Genomic DNA, 21,988 nt, shown 5'->3' with positions numbered 1-21,988 from the left:
AAAGGTTTAGCTTTAAATATTCACCAAATTAAGTTATTTTTTAATAATTTACTATGATGTCAAACTAAATGTAGCTAATTTATTTCATTGATATGGAAAAATCTTATCACTGCCTATTTTTATGTTGAGAATAAAAGTTTTTAGAGTTTTAATCACAAGGTATAACAACAACAAAAATTTAACTTTCAAATTTTAGCGGGGACTAAAAACGGTTGCAGGTTTGGTGACAACTCATATAATCATATATGAAGAGATGTGGGAGGTTGAAATGTGAATGGTTAAAGTAAGTCTCTAGAAGGAGAGATTGAAAAAGAAAAATAAAAAGATTTTCTCACATGTGGTCAAAGAGGTATTTGTAAGTGAAAGTGACTCTCTTAACTTGGGCTTTAGTCATGCCTATGGCATAGGTCATATCATGGTCGGCCACTTGGGCGACACTTTAGAATTCTAGGTGGGTGATGATGGAATAGGGACAGGCTAGACAAGGTCCCTCATGTGAGACTTACTGAAAAAGGCCTAACACCTAACTTTGGCACGGTAGGATAAAGGAGCTCCATGTGTTAAGCATATGTATGTTCATGGAGCCTGACCTTGACAAAGTGTTGCCCTTGACGAGGTTTAGGTGTTCACAATTGTTATGTGATAAGGTTGTGACAATGAAGTCTATAGGTGATGTATCTATAACAATTGCCTCCAGTCGATGGCAAGGTTATAAAGTGACATTTCTTGAGACAATTTACCTTTTGTGATAGGTAAAAGTGATCATTTGTGTGATACATGCTTGATAGGAAGGTAGCGCGTATGCAGATGAAGACGTGTTACTGTTTTATTTGAATTTGAAAAGGACGCCTGTTGATATTTCACCAACAAATGGGGAGTACATGCATTTGCTTGAAATAGGAAGGGGAGTCGGCATGTCATAATTGTGCGTGACATAGCATAATGGTATCGGTCCTTGGAAGTTGTTTCATTTTAAACTTCCTTCATACACTTTACTAGGGTTGTTCAAATAGTCGTTTTAGTTATGATTTGAACCAAACTATCATGACTTGAATTAATCAAAGTTCTAAACCTCTTTACTATTAATCGAACTGATTTTTTATTTTAAATTCAATAATTGAACCGAATTAATTTCGATTAATGACAAGGTTTGTAAAAATAAGTTTAAAATAAGATAAAACAACAAATAACAATGACAACACTAAGTTAAAAATTGTAACAACTAGATTTTTGTGGTGTTGGAAAAGTTAACTATGGACGAAAATTTTTAAGTTGAGATGAGGAAGTTATAGGTTAAACAAGGAAATAGAAAGTAGAATTAGTTAATAATTAAATTGATTGAGTTTGTAAAAATAGTATGAGGATTAAATTGTAAAGTGATTAAAAGGATAGAAAATTATTAGAAAATTTCACAAGTCCTTAGAATTAATTATTCCATATTAAAAAAATGAAAGTGGGAATTGATGACTTTCTTCATCATTAGCATTAAATAATAATACTTATAATTAGTAATGGATTAAGATCAGATTAATTAAATTATTTTATTAATCATGCTAAGCCATTTTAGTGGGGGGGGGGAGAAGGTGGAAAACATCTTCTCCATCTTTCTACATAAAAGAAAGAACAAAACCTTTTTAGTTTTCTTCTCATTGCGGATTCAAATTAACCTCAACATGTGAGCTTCTATATATATTTTTTTCCGGATGAAAATTTTAGCATATAACATTAGATTAAGCTAGCCCGAATGTTAGATTATTGAATTAATGGTTTTGGATTAAGTTCTATTGTTTGGAAAATTTTAGAGAAATATGACATTAGTAGTTAAATTATGCATGTGAGATTTTAATTAGTTTTTGGTAACAACACGTTAGATATGCGGTAGAAATAGTGAATTAAGCTTAAAAAAAAAAGTTGAATTGTGAGATTAATTATGGTTGAAATTAGGAATCAAATTGAATAAATTAAAAGTTATTAAGAGATTATACTATGGATTAAAAGCATAATGTTCCTAGTGAATAAATATAAAATTAGATTTTGATTAAATGTTAAATATTAAAAGATAAAGCATTTCATATATAAGAACTAAAATGAATAAAAATAAATTATGTTAAATTGTAGTGTTTCCATGTGTTTGTGTGAAATTAATATTATTTTTATTATCATATTTATCATACATAACTAAAGACAACATTAGGTCGTCTCAAAATAAAGGAAAGATGAAAGCCATAGACAAGTAGTCTATTCTTATTTGTGTTTTCATGATTTGATTTCAATATATATATATATAGTTTGATAAGTGTTAATTTGACCGAGGTAGTGTTTATATGCTTTCTTATGATTTCATATATATAAATATATATATATGATGATATGGATATGATGTTTTGATGCAAAGATTTGAGTAGAAAATGAATGTCACAAATAGTATCACAAGGCATGATAATGTTATGTGATTTTATGTAATGGTATATAATGATTTGAATGTGATTAGAAATTGTTACATAATGTCTTTTAACATGTGAATTATATATGTTTTGAACATTGAATATTTTATTAACGGTCTTGAATAGAATTAGGTATAGTTGGTATGCCATAGGATTTGTGTACGGGGTTTACTTCGGTTTATATCAATGAAGCGTGGAGTGCACATTATATTTCAAACATACTGATGAGGTGCTAGGCATATTTATATATATTATTTCGATTTATACCAATGAGATACTTCAGACGTTCCGATGATGCACTGAGTGATAGTTATATTGGTGTGATGGTTGGTTGATTCATGTATCCATCTTGAATCTGTGTCCGGTTAATAGAGATTATAAAACATGCAAATTGGTTAATGATATTAAAATATTGAATGATGAATTCCAAATTGTATATAAACATTAATGATAGCATGTGAGAGGCCATACAATTCGGTTATTTCGAGTCCTGAGGGTCGATACGAATATAAATGAATCAATGGATTCAAGAATGAAATGAGAAAATGAATTGTCCATATGAGATGCCTTAATTTACATGTAATTGAGATGGCATTATAGATTATTTCAAATATTGATATGTGACATGAATGTAAGCATGAAAACATGATATTAAAAGCATGAGAGAGAAAAATGTAAACATAATTTAAGTTATCGTTGAAATTCATATTAGGCGTACATGTTATTTTGGTTATAATTTATTATTGTTTTGAATCATGTTAGCACCACTAAACCCTATTACTTAGCGTATGGTTTTTTTTGTTTCTGATGCATGGGCATAAGATAAGAGCTTAGTAGACTTGAGGTCAAGCATCCAATTTCTCACACTCAATTTAGAAGTAATCTTGTTACTATTTTGTATGTATATACGTGTTTTAGGTCGTATAATATGTATCTTAAGTCAGTTGGTATGTTCTTAAGTTAATATTTGGTTCGTTTGGTATTATGACCTATAAAGTTTAAAAGGTTAAGCTTTATCTTTTGATTTATGACTATTTATGTTTGTTTATATAAGTTTGAATGTGTTAATTAATAGGTTAAACCTTAATGCATTGGATATTAGGATTTGATGTTGGTTGATTGTGTTTACATGTGTTAATGTGGTGATTTAGCATTTGACTATTAAGTCTCGAGACAACAAGAGCATATTTCAAGATCGTTAGAACAAAAACTTACCTTATCATGCATTCAATCACTTAATGTCTCAAGACATGTCAATTTGGTCTCGAGACAAACTCATCTAAGTCTCGAGACAAGGGCATATTGAAGCTAAATAATTTTTTCCCTGCTCCAGGTCTCGAGACAAGAACCCCTTATCTCAAGACATGCAAACATCGAAGTTAAAATAGGAAGACAATGGAGGCTTGTCTCGAGACTCAACATCCAAACTTGAGAACCATTGTTTTGAGACATGAACTTTATTGTCTCGTGACATGTAAACATCGAAGCAAAATTTTAAAAATTTATGATTAGGCCTGTCTCGAGACATGCTGTTAAAACTTGACAAAAAGAGTTTGTATTTGATTCATAATCTCGTATTAAACCTCATTTAAACCCAAAATAATTAAATTGTGCTTCATATCTATTTATGTGGTTTAATTATATGAAATGACATGAATGTTTAGTATGAGTTGTATGTGACATTTCATACTCAAATCTAACAATCAAATCATGTGAAGTGTTACAAAAATATTACAGTTAAAAAATAATAACAAACATTACATTAAAAACAATATTCATTGAAACATTAAATTAAAATATTACATTAATATTACTTTTCATAGTATTTTTTTTTCTTCGGCTCATTATATCAATAGCTATAAGTCATTGGGTTTATATATATATATATTGGGTTGATATATCATCAATTAATTATCTGCTTTTGAATGGAATTAATTGATAATCAAACTTTTACGAATTAATTTTGATGGCAGACCGATTAATTGGACTGATTTAGTTTTGACAGAAGTATGCACACCCTTACACTTTACCCCTTCTTCTATAAATTGCTTTACTTTTGAAGGACTTTGGTTGTTCTAGTGTTTCAAAGAAGAAACAAGTTTTAAGGACTCTCAAAAATTTTTGGGTAGGATTTTTTTCTCGCCGTCAATCTTTTGGTAAGTAAACCGAATGAAAAATAATAAAACAAGTTTTCTTCGAAAATAAGAAAACCTCGACAATAAGGATTTTTGAACCTTCAATAAACCTTAAACAAATTAAAAATCACGAATTTTCATAATTAAATAAAAGAAACAAAGATAGAAGAATGGAATGATAAAATCGAAGGCAGAAGATGATAGGTGAAAGGCGACAACATAAATGGATAAGTCGCCTAGCCTTCTCCGACGAACTTGAACCAATAAAGAATTACAATACTTTTAATCAACCCTCCCAATTTACTTGAATATGGCTTTGACTTTGGCTTTGGCTTCTTCAAGATTTCTTTTCAATTCTGCATTCTTCTTTGATTCTCGTTTCTTGGTTCATACTTGAGCTGCATTTTCTAGACACACCAAAAGTGGCCACGATTTGGAAGAAGAAAAAGAAGAAGGATAGGGAAAGAGCAATGATGGGAAGGGATTTGGGATTTGAGAGAAGAGGGAGAATTAGAAATTAATTAATACGTTTTAGTTAATGAAAATTAAAAGGAATTCAAAAGAATAAAAAAAATTCAATCTATTTTTTAATACACATGGAATAATTTGATTAAATTTGTAATATAATTTGGTTGGTTAATAATATCAAATCAGTAAATATTAATGACATTAGTTTTTAGGTAATGTGTGTAACAGTTGCTGAAGTATCAACTTGATAAAAAAGGAAAAAAAGTTATTATCCAAAAAAAGAACTTGAAATAAAATTTAAAAATAAAAAGGGACCAAATTGCCTAATTGGGAGATAAAAAATTACATTAACATTTGAATAATAACAAATCAGCATCAGGGGGAGGGGATTGGAAGCAGCCAGACGTGCGGTTAGAGTTTGGTAACGTCTCTAGGCGCACATCGACTAATGAAGGAGCATTCTCTGGAAACCAGCAATGGGTCCAACTGGTGCGTTCCTTCGAGGTTTAGTCACTTCTCCAAGAGCGACCCATCTTCACTTCTGGCCCATTTTGTTTTGACCCAACTCTTTCGTTTCTCCTGCAGGTCTCAGAACCTTCCAAGTTATTGTTTCGACCACTTCTTTTTTGTTGTATCTCTTACTTCTTTGCTCTCTCTCTACTTCTTACTTTATATAAACGCCTATATCTTTGGAGCTGAACTAAGACAACCTAAGACATAACCAGACTCGAGAGGAAGAAAATAAAAGAAAGCATGGGTCGAAGCTTTAAAGAGATTTCTAGCTACAAAAACAGCTGTTTGGCAAAGGCTAAGGAGCAGAAATCAAGATTTTACATACTATGGAGATGTGCTATAATGCTCCTATGCTGGCATAAGCACGAGGATTCTTAGCTTTTGTTGTTGTTGTTATTATTATTATTATCTATCAATTTACGCTTTTAAGATAGTCAATCATTCTATTTAACCGTGTGCTTCTTTGAAGTTTGTAGAGTTGCTGTAAAGAGCAATGCTTTTTATTGGACAGTAACTTACAAATTGACCCTCAAAGCTAAAACAATGGGTGGGTGGCAGCTGGGTGCTAATGTGGTGGCAGGAAGTTACGTGTTAGAAAGTAGCCGTCCACAAATCCTACTCAACTTCCCCTCAGCCGATGAATTTTATTCCTATCACCTGGCCTACAAATATGCTAATTTCCTTACTTTGAGAGGGACTCCATCGTAAACATGGTAAGTATGCGTTGGAACTAATTTGATTACGCTTATTTAACCTCGTTCAATAAGTAAAGAAAAAGTTTAATTCTCACCTCTACCTTTGGATGCCCGTTTAGTTCCGGTGAGGTGAGATTTTTCTTGATTTTTGTGCAAAGGCACCGCAATTATATGTTTGAATAACAATGTTTTGATTTAGTCAAAGCATTTCTATCGCACTGCAGCTGTGATTAAGATCCAGTTGAGAAAAATACCTCCGGTAAGGATATTTTTTTCACCATTAAACCCTTCTTAGCAGCATTAGAAACAATTGTTGATGGTTGCCACAAAAAAGGGTATGCTAAAATGGTGGCTGGTCTAGGAGCTTGGGCGACAGTGCACAAGGCTAAGGATTGGTGGAAAACGACTGGATGGTGGACACGAGGTTGAAGGTGTATTAAGGGAGGAGAAGGCAAAAGAATTAGAGTTTTGATTGGTCAAAAAATATATATTACATAATGCAAAAATATAGAAGTTTGGTAATTAATTAACGGTTAGAAAGTAAATATTATTATATAATTTTTTATAACAATCTAATAAATATATAAAATTATTATTTAATATAAAATAAGTTAAATATATTTTATTTTGAATATAATTTAAAAATATTTAAATTTTATAAAATATAGTTTTAGTTTATGTTATATTATTTAATATAAATATAAATTTAATTATTTATTGTATTATAAATATATTATAAATTAATTTCTATAATGATCATCTTTTGTTTTAATATAACATCACCGCAACATTTAAATTCAAACATATATATTACTGTTACAGTAATCAATCTCGATAATTATTTTTATTTGAGCTCAAATTTATAGTAATAAAAAATAAATATATATTAAAAAATGTTGCAATAAATTTACGAATTACTCGAGTCATAAATTAACATACTCAAAATTTAACTTCTTCAATTGGTGGAGTTGTTCAAGCACATTTAAACTGATTTTAGTTAAGTCGTAATGTTGAGCTCAAAAGCCTATAAACCGGTGTAGCCCACAAGTGCAACAGAAAAAAGAAAAAAAAGAAACCTAAGCAGCGGAAAAACCCTAAAAGAGGAGAAGAAGGATGAAGATTAACGCTTTATTCTTCCAATGAAATTATTAAAGTAAGTAAATCCTCTCTTTTGATTTCTATTGATTAAGAGACAAGAAATATGGATTTTGGTCTGAATACTACTGAGATTTTATATATATGAAATTTCGTTAAGTCTTGTTTTTAAATATTCAAAATTTCAAGTTTTGTATATTAAGATATGATTAATTCAGTAAATCTTATGCAAGTTAGCAAAGCTATTGTCTATAAGGATTTGAGTTACTTTGGGTGATTAGTTTATAGAATGCCTATGATTTTGAATAAGTTCTTTTGGTAATCTTAAGTTGTTGGAAAGAAGGAATTTCAGAAAAAATAATTTTTGATTTTTGGTTTCAGTTCAAGTAAGTGGTTCGATATCCCTTTGATGTTTTAACACGTTAAAAATCAATTTAATATTTCTTAGATTCTGTGTGTGTATATATATGTTTTGTTATTTGGTTTCATAAATTAGATTAAGCATCCAAATTATGTATGTGATATATTCTTATATGAAATTTTAGAATGTATAGTTCTCTTTTAAAATTGAGTTTTCAAATATGTTATTAATTCATTCAAAAATAATTTGTTATGAACTTTACAACATGATTTTTGTTTTTAATATTTAATTTTTAAATGTGGTTTTTATTCAGTTTTAAGTAAATTGTTTATATAAAAATTGATTTTCTATGTAATTTAATTTGAAACAAAACATGAAATGCTATTGGATTTTTAAATAGATTTATTTTGAATAAAATGTTACCATTTTTTTGTAATGTTGCAATGTTGAGTAATCCGAGAATATAATTAACTTTCTATATAATAGTCTTATTTGTTTGTCTATATTTTAAATATTTAGAGAGGTGATTGTTATACACCAACAAAAACATTTGAGATTTAGATCATGTTGAATTTTTTTTAAAATTTCAAATTAAATTACTATAATATGTTAATGATATTATTAATTAGTGAGATTTAAATCGAATATTTATTAAAAAATTTCAAATGTAATTTCATTTATTAAATTTTATTTTCATTTAATAAAATTTGATTAATATATTTTATATAAAATTTAAAACTTTTTATTAAAATAATATTTTAACTAAAATTTATTATTTTTATTTCACTTGGAATAGAATTAATTTACTAAAATTTGATATAATAGGTTATCATAGAGAACTTATTTAATAAAGAGTAAAACTAAAATATAAAAAATCAATTTTACAAAAAACTTAGACTGTTATAATTTATAGAGATGACTGACCATCTATGTTTTATTTTGTCTCATAGTATGACTATGTTGTGACTGTGGCCCTACTAGCGGAGGTTAAATATTGGTCATATATGCATTTTGTGATAAAAGTCAACTGATTGTGCAACTTGTTTATAATAGTGGTTTGTAGTGGGGTTAATCGTAGCTTTTAACTCAATGACATGGTTTTCGACCCATGCCATTGGGTTAAATGTTTTAATCTTTGTCACTAAGATTAAAGTATGACATTAATATATTATAAAAGACTAATAAAATATTTAATTTAATGAAATTATGTTTAATTTTGTTATTTAAAAATTTTGAACCCGAGTAAATAAGTTTATTGAATATGAAATTCTTCGAATTATGCTTTTAAATAATTAATTACTATTTTAACTTGACCATTTTGTGGCATACTCAATAGTCAATTATTGGAGCTCCTTTCTCATGGATGAATACCGTGTAGCTCATTCACTCCTACCAAAAGGCTTAATTTCATTGTTCTTCTTTCAGGAGATCAAACCAGTACTTCCAAGGCATACCAGCACTTCCATACCTTGTTGAAACTAGTTCTACAATCCACAACCAAAAGAAAAACAACTTAAAAGTGCTTCAACTTTCTCTCATCTACATTCAAAACAAATAAAGCTATGGAATATTTATAACCTCTCTCCCGGACGTGATACGGTTTCCCAAAAGCCGATGTTCCTATCAGAACTCCCTATTACCCAAATATAAGATTTGGACTCATTATCATTACACTCAACAAGAGTTGCTAAAATATGGACATAAATGCAAGCAAAAGGATATCATTTATGTAATAATTGACTTCAACTAAGGGTGAATGGCATCACCAGAAACTTGCCACAATCTGAAAAAGCATGGATGTCAATGCATATCATACTGTCTCTAAAGGTTTCAGCAGCTGCTCTAACCTGTAAATATTACTTTGGCTAAGCACATCACTTTAATACTTTTGTATATTAAAAGCAAGTTCTCCATTGATGTTTCGGTTAAAATGTGATTTCCAAAAGTTTCTTTTTTTAAATGCGTTTGAAAAGTTTTATAAAAAATATAGTTTGTTAAATTTTAATATTTTTCATTATTGCCAAAAATTATCGGAAGTTAAAACATGTTTTTTAAACATGATAGTGAAAAGTTAAAAATTAATTAAGTTATATGATATTTAAATAATTTAATATAATAGTAATTTAACCAATTAATATAAATTATTTGTAAAATTAATAATACAAAAAATATTTTAAAAACTTAAATATAAATTTAAATAATTTAATATAATAAATTATAAATTAATCCAATCTTTTAGATACATTTGTATAGTTAATAGCAATAAAAATTAAAAACACCTATATCCTCAACTTCTGGGTGCGAGTAGAAAATCACTTTTCTACAGCAATTTTAAACCCAAAAGCCAATTGTTCATATTTGGCTAAGCCAACTCGCGTACTTCCAGTGAAAATCTGGTTTTAATCCTGCAAATGATAAGCGGAAAGGTTATCAACAGTGATGTGATCGGTAATATTCACAATCTAAGCACAGTTTTCGCAACAATGTACCTACGTTGGACGCAACGCTGACAAGCACGAAAGCAGTTAATCCTTGAAAGAACAATAGATTTAATTGATCAGAACCCTAATTAACGCTAACATGACTAAATAGACCAAGTAATAAATTTACTTAACCAATTCATCAGAACATTTATCAAACAGCTTTTTCCTTTTTTTCATTAATTAATTAAACATGGAACTCAGATTTGATTTCCTAAACCATATCGGAAAGCTGTCTAAAATTGCAAATAACAGATTCAAAAGGGAAAATTGAAAATTGATTACAGCTGTTATTAATTTAATTTCTCAATCATTAAACAAGAGAAGTGTAACTGAATCTACAAGCCTAGGGCAAAAGAAAGAGCTCAAATTCACAGATTAAACTAGTTTCATTCACTAGTTAACAAATCCACAACCGGATCTGGCAAATCCGGAGCTGACTGTGTTGAACTCAGAAATAGCATTCCCTTGGTTGCGATTAGCTTCTTCCTCTGGGGACAACGGGGCCCGTAGACTGTCGGTGTTGGCACAAAGCAAGGAAAGCCGTCCATGGCTGTGGAGAAAGGCTGACCTCCGTTAAAAGGCGGAAAAGACGGAGAGACCTGAAAGAGGGAGGTGGAGCGGTGCGATCTGGCGCTGATTCGCGAGTCCCGTAGGCGAGCTAGGGCGCCTGGTTTGAGAAATTTAAGGAAGGGTTCGGATCGAGGCAGGGGATGCCTGGCTAAGGACCGACTCCTACGATTCATGATTGGAGACGGAGGGTTAAGAGATAGCGAAAACGGAGGGTGTTGGTATGGCGACTGTTGTTGAGGAGAGAGAGATAGGGTTTGGCCGTTTGGAAAGATTAGGGTGGGTGGATTGATTGATTATTAAGGAATGAGGGAGCGGGAAAATAAGGGAGGGAACGGGGTTTTGAAAGAGATGGTCCGCAGGCGCCAGTTTAGGGCTTAGCTAAGAGGCCTGAGGCCTGAGGCCTGAGGCCTAAGGCCGATGGACTGGCGAGGCCTGCTTCGGCTACTCCCATCCGCTGGTCCACTAGGACCACTCCCGGAGCAAGTTCGTGTTTCGTTGAAAGAAAATTATAAATTTTTGAGGAACCATATTTTCATAGAATTAGCTTCTAGGAGGGTTCTATTAGAAACCTATAACTAAAAAGACAACAAGCTAAGATTTTAAATATTGGATTTAGAGTTACGATTGCAATACTTTTTAAATACTATTATTCAATAATTAATATTTTAAAAATCAGAATTTATGTATAGAATTAGGATCAACTTCAACCATAATTTGAGAGAAATTTATTAAAATAATGTAAAAAAATTAGATGTAAAAATAATATGGTTTTTTTTATAAAAAAAAAAAACAGTGTCGCACATCCCAAGAACTATACCATCCAAATTAATTATTATCAATAAGGGTGGCGCACCAAGAACAGGCGACACCCTCCATATCCATACCTTTCCAATTCTATATGATTTTGACATATTTGTTATTTAGGTCCCTTAATTTTAAAATTTATTTTAATTTTAACCTTAGTTAATAGTTTTAATATTTTTTTATTTTGTCCTTTCTTTTAATATTTTTGAATTTAGTTTACATATTGTATAGTTTTTTAATAATTAATGCCTATAGGGTGAAGATTCAATTTGCCTTATACATATTTTTAGTTATGTCTATTTATTTGTCTCTTTGAATATAGATTAATTGTACGCATTAATAACTAAAAAAAATATGATGTCAACTAAATAAAAAAAATTTTAAAAAAGACTAAATAAAAAATTAAAACTACAAAGTAACTTTGGAATTAAAATAAAGTTTAAAATTGAGGGACCTAAATAACAAATATCTCTAATTTATCTAAGATTTCCCTCCTCGCCCACGTGAATTGTAAGGGTTTGGATTTGGAGGGTGTCCCCTCCTTGGTGCGATTTATTGTAAAAGCATACCATTATCGTATGTAATTTAGAATCATTTCATTTCCTAAATTGTTTTTTTAATATTATTTTGATAAATTTTTTCATAATTTGATTTAACCCTTGGCCGCGAGTATATATATATATATATAAAAGTACAAAACTACTTTAAATTATTCTTAAAAATTATATAAAAAATACTTTATAATTTTAGGCTTAATTCACAATTTAACCTTTGAAGTATATTCATTTTCTCCTTTTCGTACTTAATTTTCTTTTTGTCTAAAATTGATACTTAAAATATCAATTTTTTCTATTTTGGTCAATTTTGTAACGGACATTAAACAAAATCTATTAGGCAACCCTGACCAATGGAAAAGTACCACGTGGCATGTTTTGACCAATGAAGAAAATGACATGTGGCAATTAGGATTACATTGTTTGTAATAATATTATTAATTTCAAGTAATTTCTTTTTAATTATTGTATCTTTTGTAAATTTTATCTTATATTCTATAAATTTATATATTTTTTCTATATTTTATATTTATTCTGAATTTTTATATATATTTTTCTATTTTTATATATTTTTTAATGTGCAATTGCATTTAATAAAAGTAAATATTTGTTTTTTACATAAAGACGCCACATGATACTTTGTGATTGGCTATAAATTTTTTTTAACGTCTATAAAAAAAATTGACTAAAAAATATAACTTTTAAATACTAAACTGAGAAGTAAGTACATTTTAAGTATCAATTTGAATAAAAAAATTTAAATACTAAATTAAAAAAACAAATATATTTTAGAAGTGAAATTGTGAATTAAGCCTGTAAATTTGAAAAAGATAAACAGCTGCAGTGGGAAAGGGAGAAAACAAGAATTGTCCACTGCGATTGGTCCCTCCCAACCTAAAAGGTCCATTTACACGACCAGATTTTCCTTTTTAATAAAGAAGCCAAATGTCCTTAATGGCGAATCGTAAACGTTGATTTGAAAGTTCAATAATTCTCAAACATTGGCTCCACTTGCATATACGTCCGCCCTACAGTAACTAGATGGACAACCATCAGATCATCGCATTGTTTGGTATTGTTGTATGATTGGTACAATCAAATTTGTTGGTGCTAACCGTTCCTAAACATTACTGCAGCTGATTAATTCTTGACCAGAAATTCAGGAGGAGCTTGCATCTGAACTGGCCAGATCAGTTCTAGAAAGTGGGCACGCAGCTCAAGGTCCGTCCCTTTATTCGAATATGTTTCATAATTACTTTTAAAATTATAATTGTATTTATGCATCAAATATATTTGTAAAAGTTTAAATAAATAATAAATAATGTTCATTTATCCCAAAATTAGCCATCATCATTATATAAAAAACAATTATAATTATAGACAAAAAATAAATAATATATTTCCTTAATTATAATAAAAATTGAGATATTCTAAATATGCTCATACATAAAGCCTTTTTAATTGTAAAGAGTTTTGAATTACTCAAATTTGAGAGCTTAAAAAAAAAAAAGGGTCAAACTTATTTTTCCATGCAGAAATAAAATTTTAATTAGAAATCGCTTTTTGAGCCCCAAATTTGGATTTGAACACCGGCACCTCGGCTCGGCTCGATTTTACATGTTGACTCTTTCCTCATTCTCTCTCTCCACACGCTGTTACCTTTCTCATTGATTCATGTTTTAACGATATAAAGCCAGAAACGGCCATGAATTTCTGTTTGGTTCCTTACATTCATTGAATCATCTCCTTATCTTCTGCTCCTGATTACTGCCATTTTTAAGTGAATTCGTGCCCGTTAAACCGTGTGATATTGATCTTTCGACGTCATGTATGTAACGGCCTCATCTTCACCTTCTTCATCTCTCTTAAGAGCTGCTTCCGCTTACTCTCCAACTCTCTTCTTTCGTTCTTCCTTTCGGAATCTCACTTCCACCAATCAGGCCTCTCTTTCTGTTATCAACCACCACCGACGATCTCTTACCTCAACCGCCGTTCGCTCCTTCCACTGCTCTGTTCCGCGGTGGAGCCACCGTCTCGATTGGAGATCTCCTCTTAACCTCCGTTCTGAGATCAGAGCATTTAACCCCATCATTGAACAGTTACAGAGGAAGTTTGCTACCATGGGTACTACTCTCCCAGACTTTCGGAGTTTGTTTCTTTTGCTTGATTTTTGAATCCCATATTTAGCTTCCATTGAACTGCTTAGTATATGATTTATTAATTTAACTCGATTAGTTAAGGTCTCTGTCAACCTCTTAAGTTCCAATAATGAGAAGTCTCAAATTTTAAAAAAATTGAATAGTTTTTTAGCCGAATAATAATTAAATTATCACTCATACTTTAAGGATCAAAAGGACAATTTGTATCAGCATAACGATTGTTAAAGGATATTTATCTAGCATCATTTTTACCAGATTTTAATCTTATGAAGTATCTTAAAACTGATAATTAAGTTGAAAATTGATCAGCTGAGAGTGTTTATTTAATGAACTTTTTTTATTATTTCCAGCCGCTGAACATCCGTTTAAGGCAGTTTTGACAAGTCTTCCCAAGCCTAGTGGCGGTGAGTTTGGAAAGTTCTATAGCTTGCCTGCGCTCAACGACCCAAGGATTGGTAAATTTTCTCGTACAGCTTATACATATAATATTGATTCACTTGATGACTGATATACTAATTCATGCCTGTGTCCAGTCTAGCAGTTTCGGTTAGTTGTGTGACTGATCATATGTGTTCCTTGTTTCTGTTGTACATATAATAGATAAACTGCCTTACTCTATCCGAATCTTGCTTGAATCTGCAATTCGTAATTGTGATAACTTCCAAGTAAAGAAGGAAGATGTTGAGAAAATAATTGATTGGGAAAATACTGCACCAAAGCAAGTCGAGATCCCCTTCAAGCCTGCTCGTGTTCTCTTACAGGTATTTGTTTAACCTATTTATATATATATATATGCATATACTTATTTCATTAAAAGAAATAAATAATGTTTGTTATATCTCTTATCCATTCTGCTTTGTTGCCAGGATTTTACCGGAGTGCCAGCCGTGGTCGACCTTGCTTGTATGCGTGATGCTATGCACAAGCTTGGCAGTGATACAAGCAAGATTAATCCTCTGGTGTGTTTGTTTATATCATTTGCATGAATGTTTACTCAAAGAGTGCTGAAAATTCGGTCTACCATTTTCTATTTTGTGAGGGATGAGCAATTTCTAGGTTATATAGGTTAAGGTTGCAATCTTTACATATTTTTGGCTTAATAAGGTATTAAGGGTGTCAATATTGAGAAAACTTTTACAAATCAAATTTCTAGTTAGTGTGCAAGCATTTCCTACTGCTTTTTATCATGTTCTTAGCTATTCTATTTAGATTTTTCATTTTCCCTATAGTACCCCTATCGGCTCCTGTGTCTGACACATAATCGAGCAGTATAATCCTCCGAATATATGAAAATATATAGAAAAAATTGAGCCTACCCATGTCAAATGCACCCGTATTTGACATTCCCCTTTGACTTCGGGAAACATAAGCTTATTAATACGAGACATCTTGTTTTTCCTTTTTGATTCTTATTGCTGTGTATATCATCTATAGGCCGTTATGTAGAAATTTCTAACTGATATCAGTTCAATGATATGTAGTTTTAAATGCCCAATGTTCAATTACAACATGCCTGGGAATTTTGTAATAGTTTGTATGTCTACTCTATCTTTATTATGTTTTGCTGAAAATATCTAGTATTCAGGTTCCTGTAGATCTTGTTATCGATCATTCAGTTCAAGTTGATGTAACAAGATCAGAAAATGCTGTGCAAGCAAATATGGAGCTTGAGTTTCAGCGAAACAAGGAAAGATTTTCATTCCTTAAATGGGGATCTTCTGCCTTCCGTAACATGCTTGTTGTTCCTCCTGGTTCTGGTATCGTGCATCAGGTATGGTTTGTTAATTTGATAATTAGTGTACAATATGCAATAAATGCTTTTGACATAATGGTGAACATATCCTCATTTATTGCATGCATATAAGTCATAAACAAAGAAGTTTACAATTTTCTTTATGTTGAATTTTCTGTGGACATTAAATCACGTGAATATGGTGGCCAAGTGAGCTGACACTGTAACATTTCAGGTTAATCTTGAATATCTTGGTCGGCTCGTGTTCAACACCGATGGCATTCTCTATCCTGATAGTGTGGTTGGAACTGATTCTCATACAACCATGATAGATGGGCTAGGAGTAGCTGGCTGGGGAGTGGGAGGTATTGAAGCTGAGGCCGCCATGCTTGGTCAGGTAGGTAATGCCATAGGCCACCAATATTTTTACCCTTGGAAAAAAGCTGTTGATGATCGTTGCTAGTTAAAGTCTGCACCTCAATTGTAAGCAGAACATGATTCCTTTTTGCTTAGTAAGGCAACAAATTAATTTTTCGGTATGAAGTGCTAAAATGAATGGTTAAAAGGTGAATCTAAACTTTCACTGCAGGGTTGTGAAGTCTCTTTGAACTCAAGTTGCCTCATTAATTTGATTGTTTCTGCATGTGATCTTTGTCTCGATTACTTTTTTGTAGCCTTTATTTAGTGGCTTCTTTTTAGCTTCTTTCAATTTGCATTTTATGAATGCTTGTACATATCCAACTTTTTATTTTTATTTTCTTTCAAAAAGGCTGTTCTTGTGCTTATTCATTTGCTTGAATATAAATCTCTATCATTTGCATTTTTTCTGATTAGTCTATTTTGAAATTAACAGCCGATGAGCATGGTTTTGCCTGGTGTTGTTGGATTCCAGTTATCTGGAAAACTAAGAAATGGTGTGACAGCTACTGACTTGGTTCTGACTGTGACACAAATGCTGAGGAAACATGGTGTTGTTGGCAAATTTGTTGAGTTTTATGGTGATTACTTCTCATGGGGCTAATCTGAAGTTATTTTTCCTTGCTTGTGTGGCTCTCGAATTCTTTATATAAGGTTTTACTTCTCTATTTTGTACAATTTTGTAGGGGATGGTATGGGTGAACTATCATTGGCTGACAGAGCTACCATTGCTAATATGTCTCCTGAGTACGGTGCAACCATGGGATTCTTCCCCGTTGATCACGTCACTCTGCAATATCTCAAATTGACTGGCAGAAGTGATGAAACAGTGAGTCTTCTACTACATAATATTACTGGCTTGATCTGCATTTATTAATTTGAAGCACTAGCTGACTTCCTTTTCCTTAAATTCAGGTGGCAATGATAGAATCATATCTCCGTGCAAATAATATGTTTGTTGACTATGACGAGGCAAGAACTTTTCTTCTTCTTCAATTTTTCTTGTTTAAGATTGTCAGCTTCCAGTTTTTCTACTAGTATTTGGATATAACTAATCACTTCTTTTCTACTATTTTCTCTCTTTCTTTTTTTCTCCCAACTTCAGCCCCAACAAGAAAGAGTTTACTCTTCATATCTTGAACTAAACCTTGCGGAAGTTGAACCCTGTATTTCGGGACCTAAGAGGTTTGCCTTCTGTGCCAGTGTTTCTCATTTGTTTCGTTCAGGTTCAGAGCATTAGCTACTTTGTTTTTCTTTGGTATTTGATGTGTTGTACTAATTTGAGGTAATTACTTCTAATCTTTTCAGACCTCATGATCGAGTTCCTTTGAGAGAAATGAAGGCTGATTGGAATTCGTGTCTTAATAATAAAGTTGGTTTCAAGGTGAGTCTTGATCTGGGTGCATATCCAAGTTTTCATCATCTATGTCTTGATTAGAGCACATTTTCTTGTTTTACTTACAAAATTAATTATTGTGTATTGCTTGATAGTTTGTTTCTCTAACTTCCCCTGGGTTAGTTGAACAAAGCACGTAACAAGTTGATATAAACTATGATGATCAGGAAAACTAAGTATCTTTGATTGATGCGTTTTTTATATAACTTTCCATATAAGATAATTTCCTTATGTGACTAACTTAGTAATTGGTCTCAAACTTCTATCACGAATCTGACATAGAACAAGATGTCCACCTTGATTCTTCACATGGCTAAATTCTCTCTTTCTTTTTTCATTCTTTCTAGAACTTTTGCCTCTCTTATCTTCTGGAACTTTATAGTCCGCTTTTCTAGAAATCTGGTGACTATAGCAATTAGAATGTGAACCACTCGGTAGAAAAATAAGGGGGAAAAAAAAAAAAGATTAGGTAGGAAAGGACGTGAAATAATCCAAGTTTAATCCGAACTCTGCTTTCATATGTAAATTTAACAGTATGACCTTCGGTTAAAACGTTTGAACACTCTGATGAACGTCTTACCATGTTGTAGGGCTTTGCCGTGCCAAAAGAGGCACAGGGCAAAGTAGCAAAATTTTCATTCCACGGGCAGCCAGCAGAGCTTAAACATGGTAGTGTGGTGATTGCTGCAATTACAAGCTGCACCAATACATCAAACCCTAGTGTCATGCTTGGGGCAGGTCTTGTTGCAAAGAAGGCTTGTGAACTTGGTTTACAGGTATGCCAAATTTTTGTTTATATGTTTTTGCTACTCTTTCCTTCTCATCGATCTCTCCTGCTCACGTTTATTTTCTCCCTTACAGTTCCAGTTCTACTTCCTCCCCCCCCCCCCCTTCCCTTTCTCTCTTTTTCTTCCTCTTCAGTAGAACTACACGAATGCTAATATAAATGTGCATAAAAATTTCCTTACATAATTATTCTTCAGGTCAAACCTTGGATAAAGACGAGCCTTGCACCAGGTTCAGGAGTTGTTACAAAATATTTACTTCAGAGGTATTCCTTAGTTTCCAGATGTGTTTAAACTTGACTTAGAGTGATAACATTTGTAGAATATTTCTACATAATTATGAGATAATTGGTAACTAATTCTGGATTTGTTCCAGTGGGCTGCAAGAATATCTGAATAAGCAGGGATTTCATATTGTTGGATATGGCTGCACAACATGTATTGGAAATTCAGGAGACTTAGATGAATCAGTTGCCTCTGCTATTTCAGAAAATGGTACCATTATAAAATTTAACTTGGATAATATAAGCTCGTAAATACTGAACTATTGTGTTAGTTCTAATGTGTTAAGCGGTATTCCTTTTCCAAATTTAATGATCATTTTTCCACTTACTAATTGAAGTTAATTTTAATGGTATACAGACATTATAGCAGTTGCTGTGCTTTCTGGGAACCGGAATTTTGAGGGTCGTGTTCATGCCTTAACAAGGGCCAACTACCTTGCTTCACCTCCTCTAGTGGTTGCTTATGCCCTCGCTGGCACGGTACTTAATATCTAATAAGTATTAGTGATGTCTTTATTTGTAAAATATTTATCAAGATTAATATTCTCTTTATATGATCCAAATAATCTGATGACAACTCAAAATGTGATGATCCAGGTTGATATTAACTTCGATAAGGAGCCAATCGGAACAGGGAAGGATGGTAAGAGTGTATATTTTAAGGATATCTGGCCATCTACTGAAGAAGTTGCAGAGGTATACGCCCTAAAATTTGCATAAAATGTCAACTTCCATGCATATAAGGATGGTAAGAGTGTATATTTTAAGGATATTTTAGGGCTTCTCTGCTGTTTAGGCTGTTCAATCCAGTGTCTTGCCGAATATGTTCAAAAGTACTTATGAGGCTATTACAAAGGGAAATCCCATGTGGAATCAGCTATCAGTGCCTTCTTCCACTATGTACTCATGGGACCCCCACTCGACTTACATTCATGAGCCTCCATACTTCAAGAACATGACTATGGAGCCACCTGGTGCCCATGGTGTAAAGGATGCCTACTGCTTACTGAACTTTGGTGACAGCATCACAACAGATCACATTTCGCCAGCAGGAAGTATCCATAAGGACAGTCCTGCTGCAAAATTCTTACTTAACCGTGGGGTGGAGCGCAAGGACTTCAATTCATATGGAAGTCGTCGTGGTAACGATGAAGTGATGGCTCGGGGAACTTTTGCTAACATTCGCCTTGTGAATAAGCTGTTGAATGGGGAAGTTGGACCTAAGACAATACATGTCCCCACAGGAGAGAAACTATATGTATTTGATGCAGCAATGGTAAGTTCTTCAATGTTAAATGTATACCACAATTTAACATAAAACCGATTTGTTTTTCAATAGAAACAACTACATATCATTTTCCGTTTTTCATTAGAGAGAAACTAGTCCATTCTTGTTAGTTTTACAATCAAATTTTTGGTTTTGATTGGCATGTAATTGCAGAGGTATAAAGATGCAGGACACGACACCATTGTTTTGGCTGGAGCTGAGTATGGAAGTGGTAGCTCCCGAGATTGGGCTGCCAAAGGCCCAATGCTATTGGTAAGTCCTGATTTCGCCACAATGAGGAAATTCTTATTGGTCTTTACTTTTGTGCTTGTCCTTTTCTCTCTAGTAACCATGTTACTCTGACTTTTTAGTTTTCATGATGTATTCATGTCCAGCACATATTTCGATATAAGTATGGGATGTTATCTACGAAAGGAAAAGCTGAACATTCTTGTATAAGGCATTTATCTATATCTGATACTAGTCCCGAATTCAAGTAACGTGTTAATGTTTTGTATGAACAGGGAGTAAAAGCGGTAATTGCAAAAAGTTTTGAGAGAATCCATCGCAGTAATTTGGTAGGAATGGGAATCATTCCACTTTGTTTCAAGTCTGGTGAGGACGCGGACACACTAGGTTTAACAGGTCACGAGCGTTACACCATTGATCTCCCACGCAAAATAGATGAAATACGACCCGGCCAAGATGTGACTGTCACAACTGACAATGGGAAGTCTTTCACCTGCACTGTCCGCTTCGACACTGAGGTAATAAATGGTTTCACAATAATTTTTTATGACAAACGTAATCCATCATACATGTCTTTTATAATCTGCTATTGTCTGATTATCACTGCCTGGACATTTCAACATTCTTCCTTGTCTGAAATATACGTTACTCTCTTTTTTTTTTTTTCTTTAAGCATCTGTTTTGACAAATATTCAGACATGAATATGAAAATAAGATATTTTAATATATAAAAAAAATTAAAAGTTAAATATGTTCATCTAAGAAACAACCTATTTAATACTTGTCCTTTAGTCCGAGTAAGGTAATTCCTTAGTCCTTACATGACATGTTTATCTACAGAAATCAAAGTTTACTTATTTCCAATCTTGCTGTGTTGCTTCAACTCTTTATTTTCTTGAAGTTTCCATCCAAAATCCATGTCCAATACATTCAGATATGAATATCAGAATATGATCTTTCAAAGACCTTCCAAATATATAGATAAACTTTTTTTTTTTTAAAGCATAGTTGTTTAGGACACATAATCATGCAATGCACATCGAAATCCAAATAACATACCTTGTATCTTTATGCCTGGCAACTTACTGATGGAAAGTGTACATATTTATCTTGTACTCCAAGCAAATTAATGCTTGGGATGTGATGTGATTCCCTTGAACTGATGTATTCCTTGCATCAAACGCCACTGCATGTAAGCATAGTGAGAACAGTTTAAAAAGTTTATATGCTATACGTTTTTTGTTTTTTTTTGGGACTTTATAATACTAAAACTGAGCCTTGTGATTGAAACTGCAGGTTGAATTGGCCTACTTCAATAATGGTGGTATACTTCCATATGTTATCAGAAACTTGATTAAGCAGTAAATCCATGGGTTGGGAGCCTGCCTTTCCAAGATTTCCATCAAATGTAGAATGTGAGATGCAAATAAAAATAAGGCTATCAAATAACCGAAAATTTCCCATTACCGGGACTTGGTAGTTTCCCCCTTCAATTTAGTTTTGCAGACAGGCTGTGTCTGCTGGTGAAGAAGCAACATTAGTATTTTGAGAAATGCAGTCAATTTTTTCCATCGGCA

The 21,988-nt window shown here is 32.2% G+C and overlaps 1 protein-coding gene across 1 annotated transcript; it reads left to right on the top strand.

The window, feature by feature from the left end:
- The first annotated feature begins 13,678 nt into the window (after nucleotides 1-13,678).
- Nucleotides 13,679-21,988, top strand: LOC107937864 (aconitate hydratase, cytoplasmic). Its single transcript, XM_016870854.2, has 20 exons — nucleotides 13,679-14,246; nucleotides 14,632-14,736; nucleotides 14,882-15,042; nucleotides 15,148-15,240; nucleotides 15,867-16,052; nucleotides 16,249-16,410; nucleotides 16,867-17,011; nucleotides 17,117-17,259; nucleotides 17,346-17,402; nucleotides 17,536-17,615; nucleotides 17,739-17,814; nucleotides 18,417-18,602; nucleotides 18,810-18,877; nucleotides 18,988-19,106; nucleotides 19,254-19,375; nucleotides 19,493-19,591; nucleotides 19,692-20,171; nucleotides 20,337-20,435; nucleotides 20,687-20,929; nucleotides 21,708-21,988. The coding sequence occupies exons 1-20, from the start codon at nucleotides 13,949-13,951 to the stop codon at nucleotides 21,774-21,776; spliced, it is 2,991 nt and encodes a 996-aa protein (XP_016726343.1). The 5' UTR covers nucleotides 13,679-13,948; the 3' UTR covers nucleotides 21,777-21,988.

The sequence above is a fragment of the Gossypium hirsutum genome, chromosome A12 (genome assembly GCF_007990345.1).
Source record: "Gossypium hirsutum isolate 1008001.06 chromosome A12, Gossypium_hirsutum_v2.1, whole genome shotgun sequence".
In the NCBI taxonomy this organism is placed as follows: domain Eukaryota; kingdom Viridiplantae; phylum Streptophyta; class Magnoliopsida; order Malvales; family Malvaceae; genus Gossypium; species Gossypium hirsutum.
This window is presented reverse-complemented; position numbering and strand designations above follow the sequence as displayed.

Excerpts from the sequence above, each read along its gene's own strand:
- LOC107937864 (XM_016870854.2), top strand. The coding sequence starts at position 13,949 with ATGTATGTAACGGCCTCATCTTCACCTTCTTCATCTCTCTTAAGAGCT. Across the intron at positions 15,043-15,147 it reads CTGCTCGTGTTCTCTTACAG|GATTTTACCGGAGTGCCAGC; the intron begins GTATTTGTTTAA and ends CTTTGTTGCCAG. Across the intron at positions 20,436-20,686 it reads CCAAAGGCCCAATGCTATTG|GGAGTAAAAGCGGTAATTGC; the intron begins GTAAGTCCTGAT and ends TTGTATGAACAG.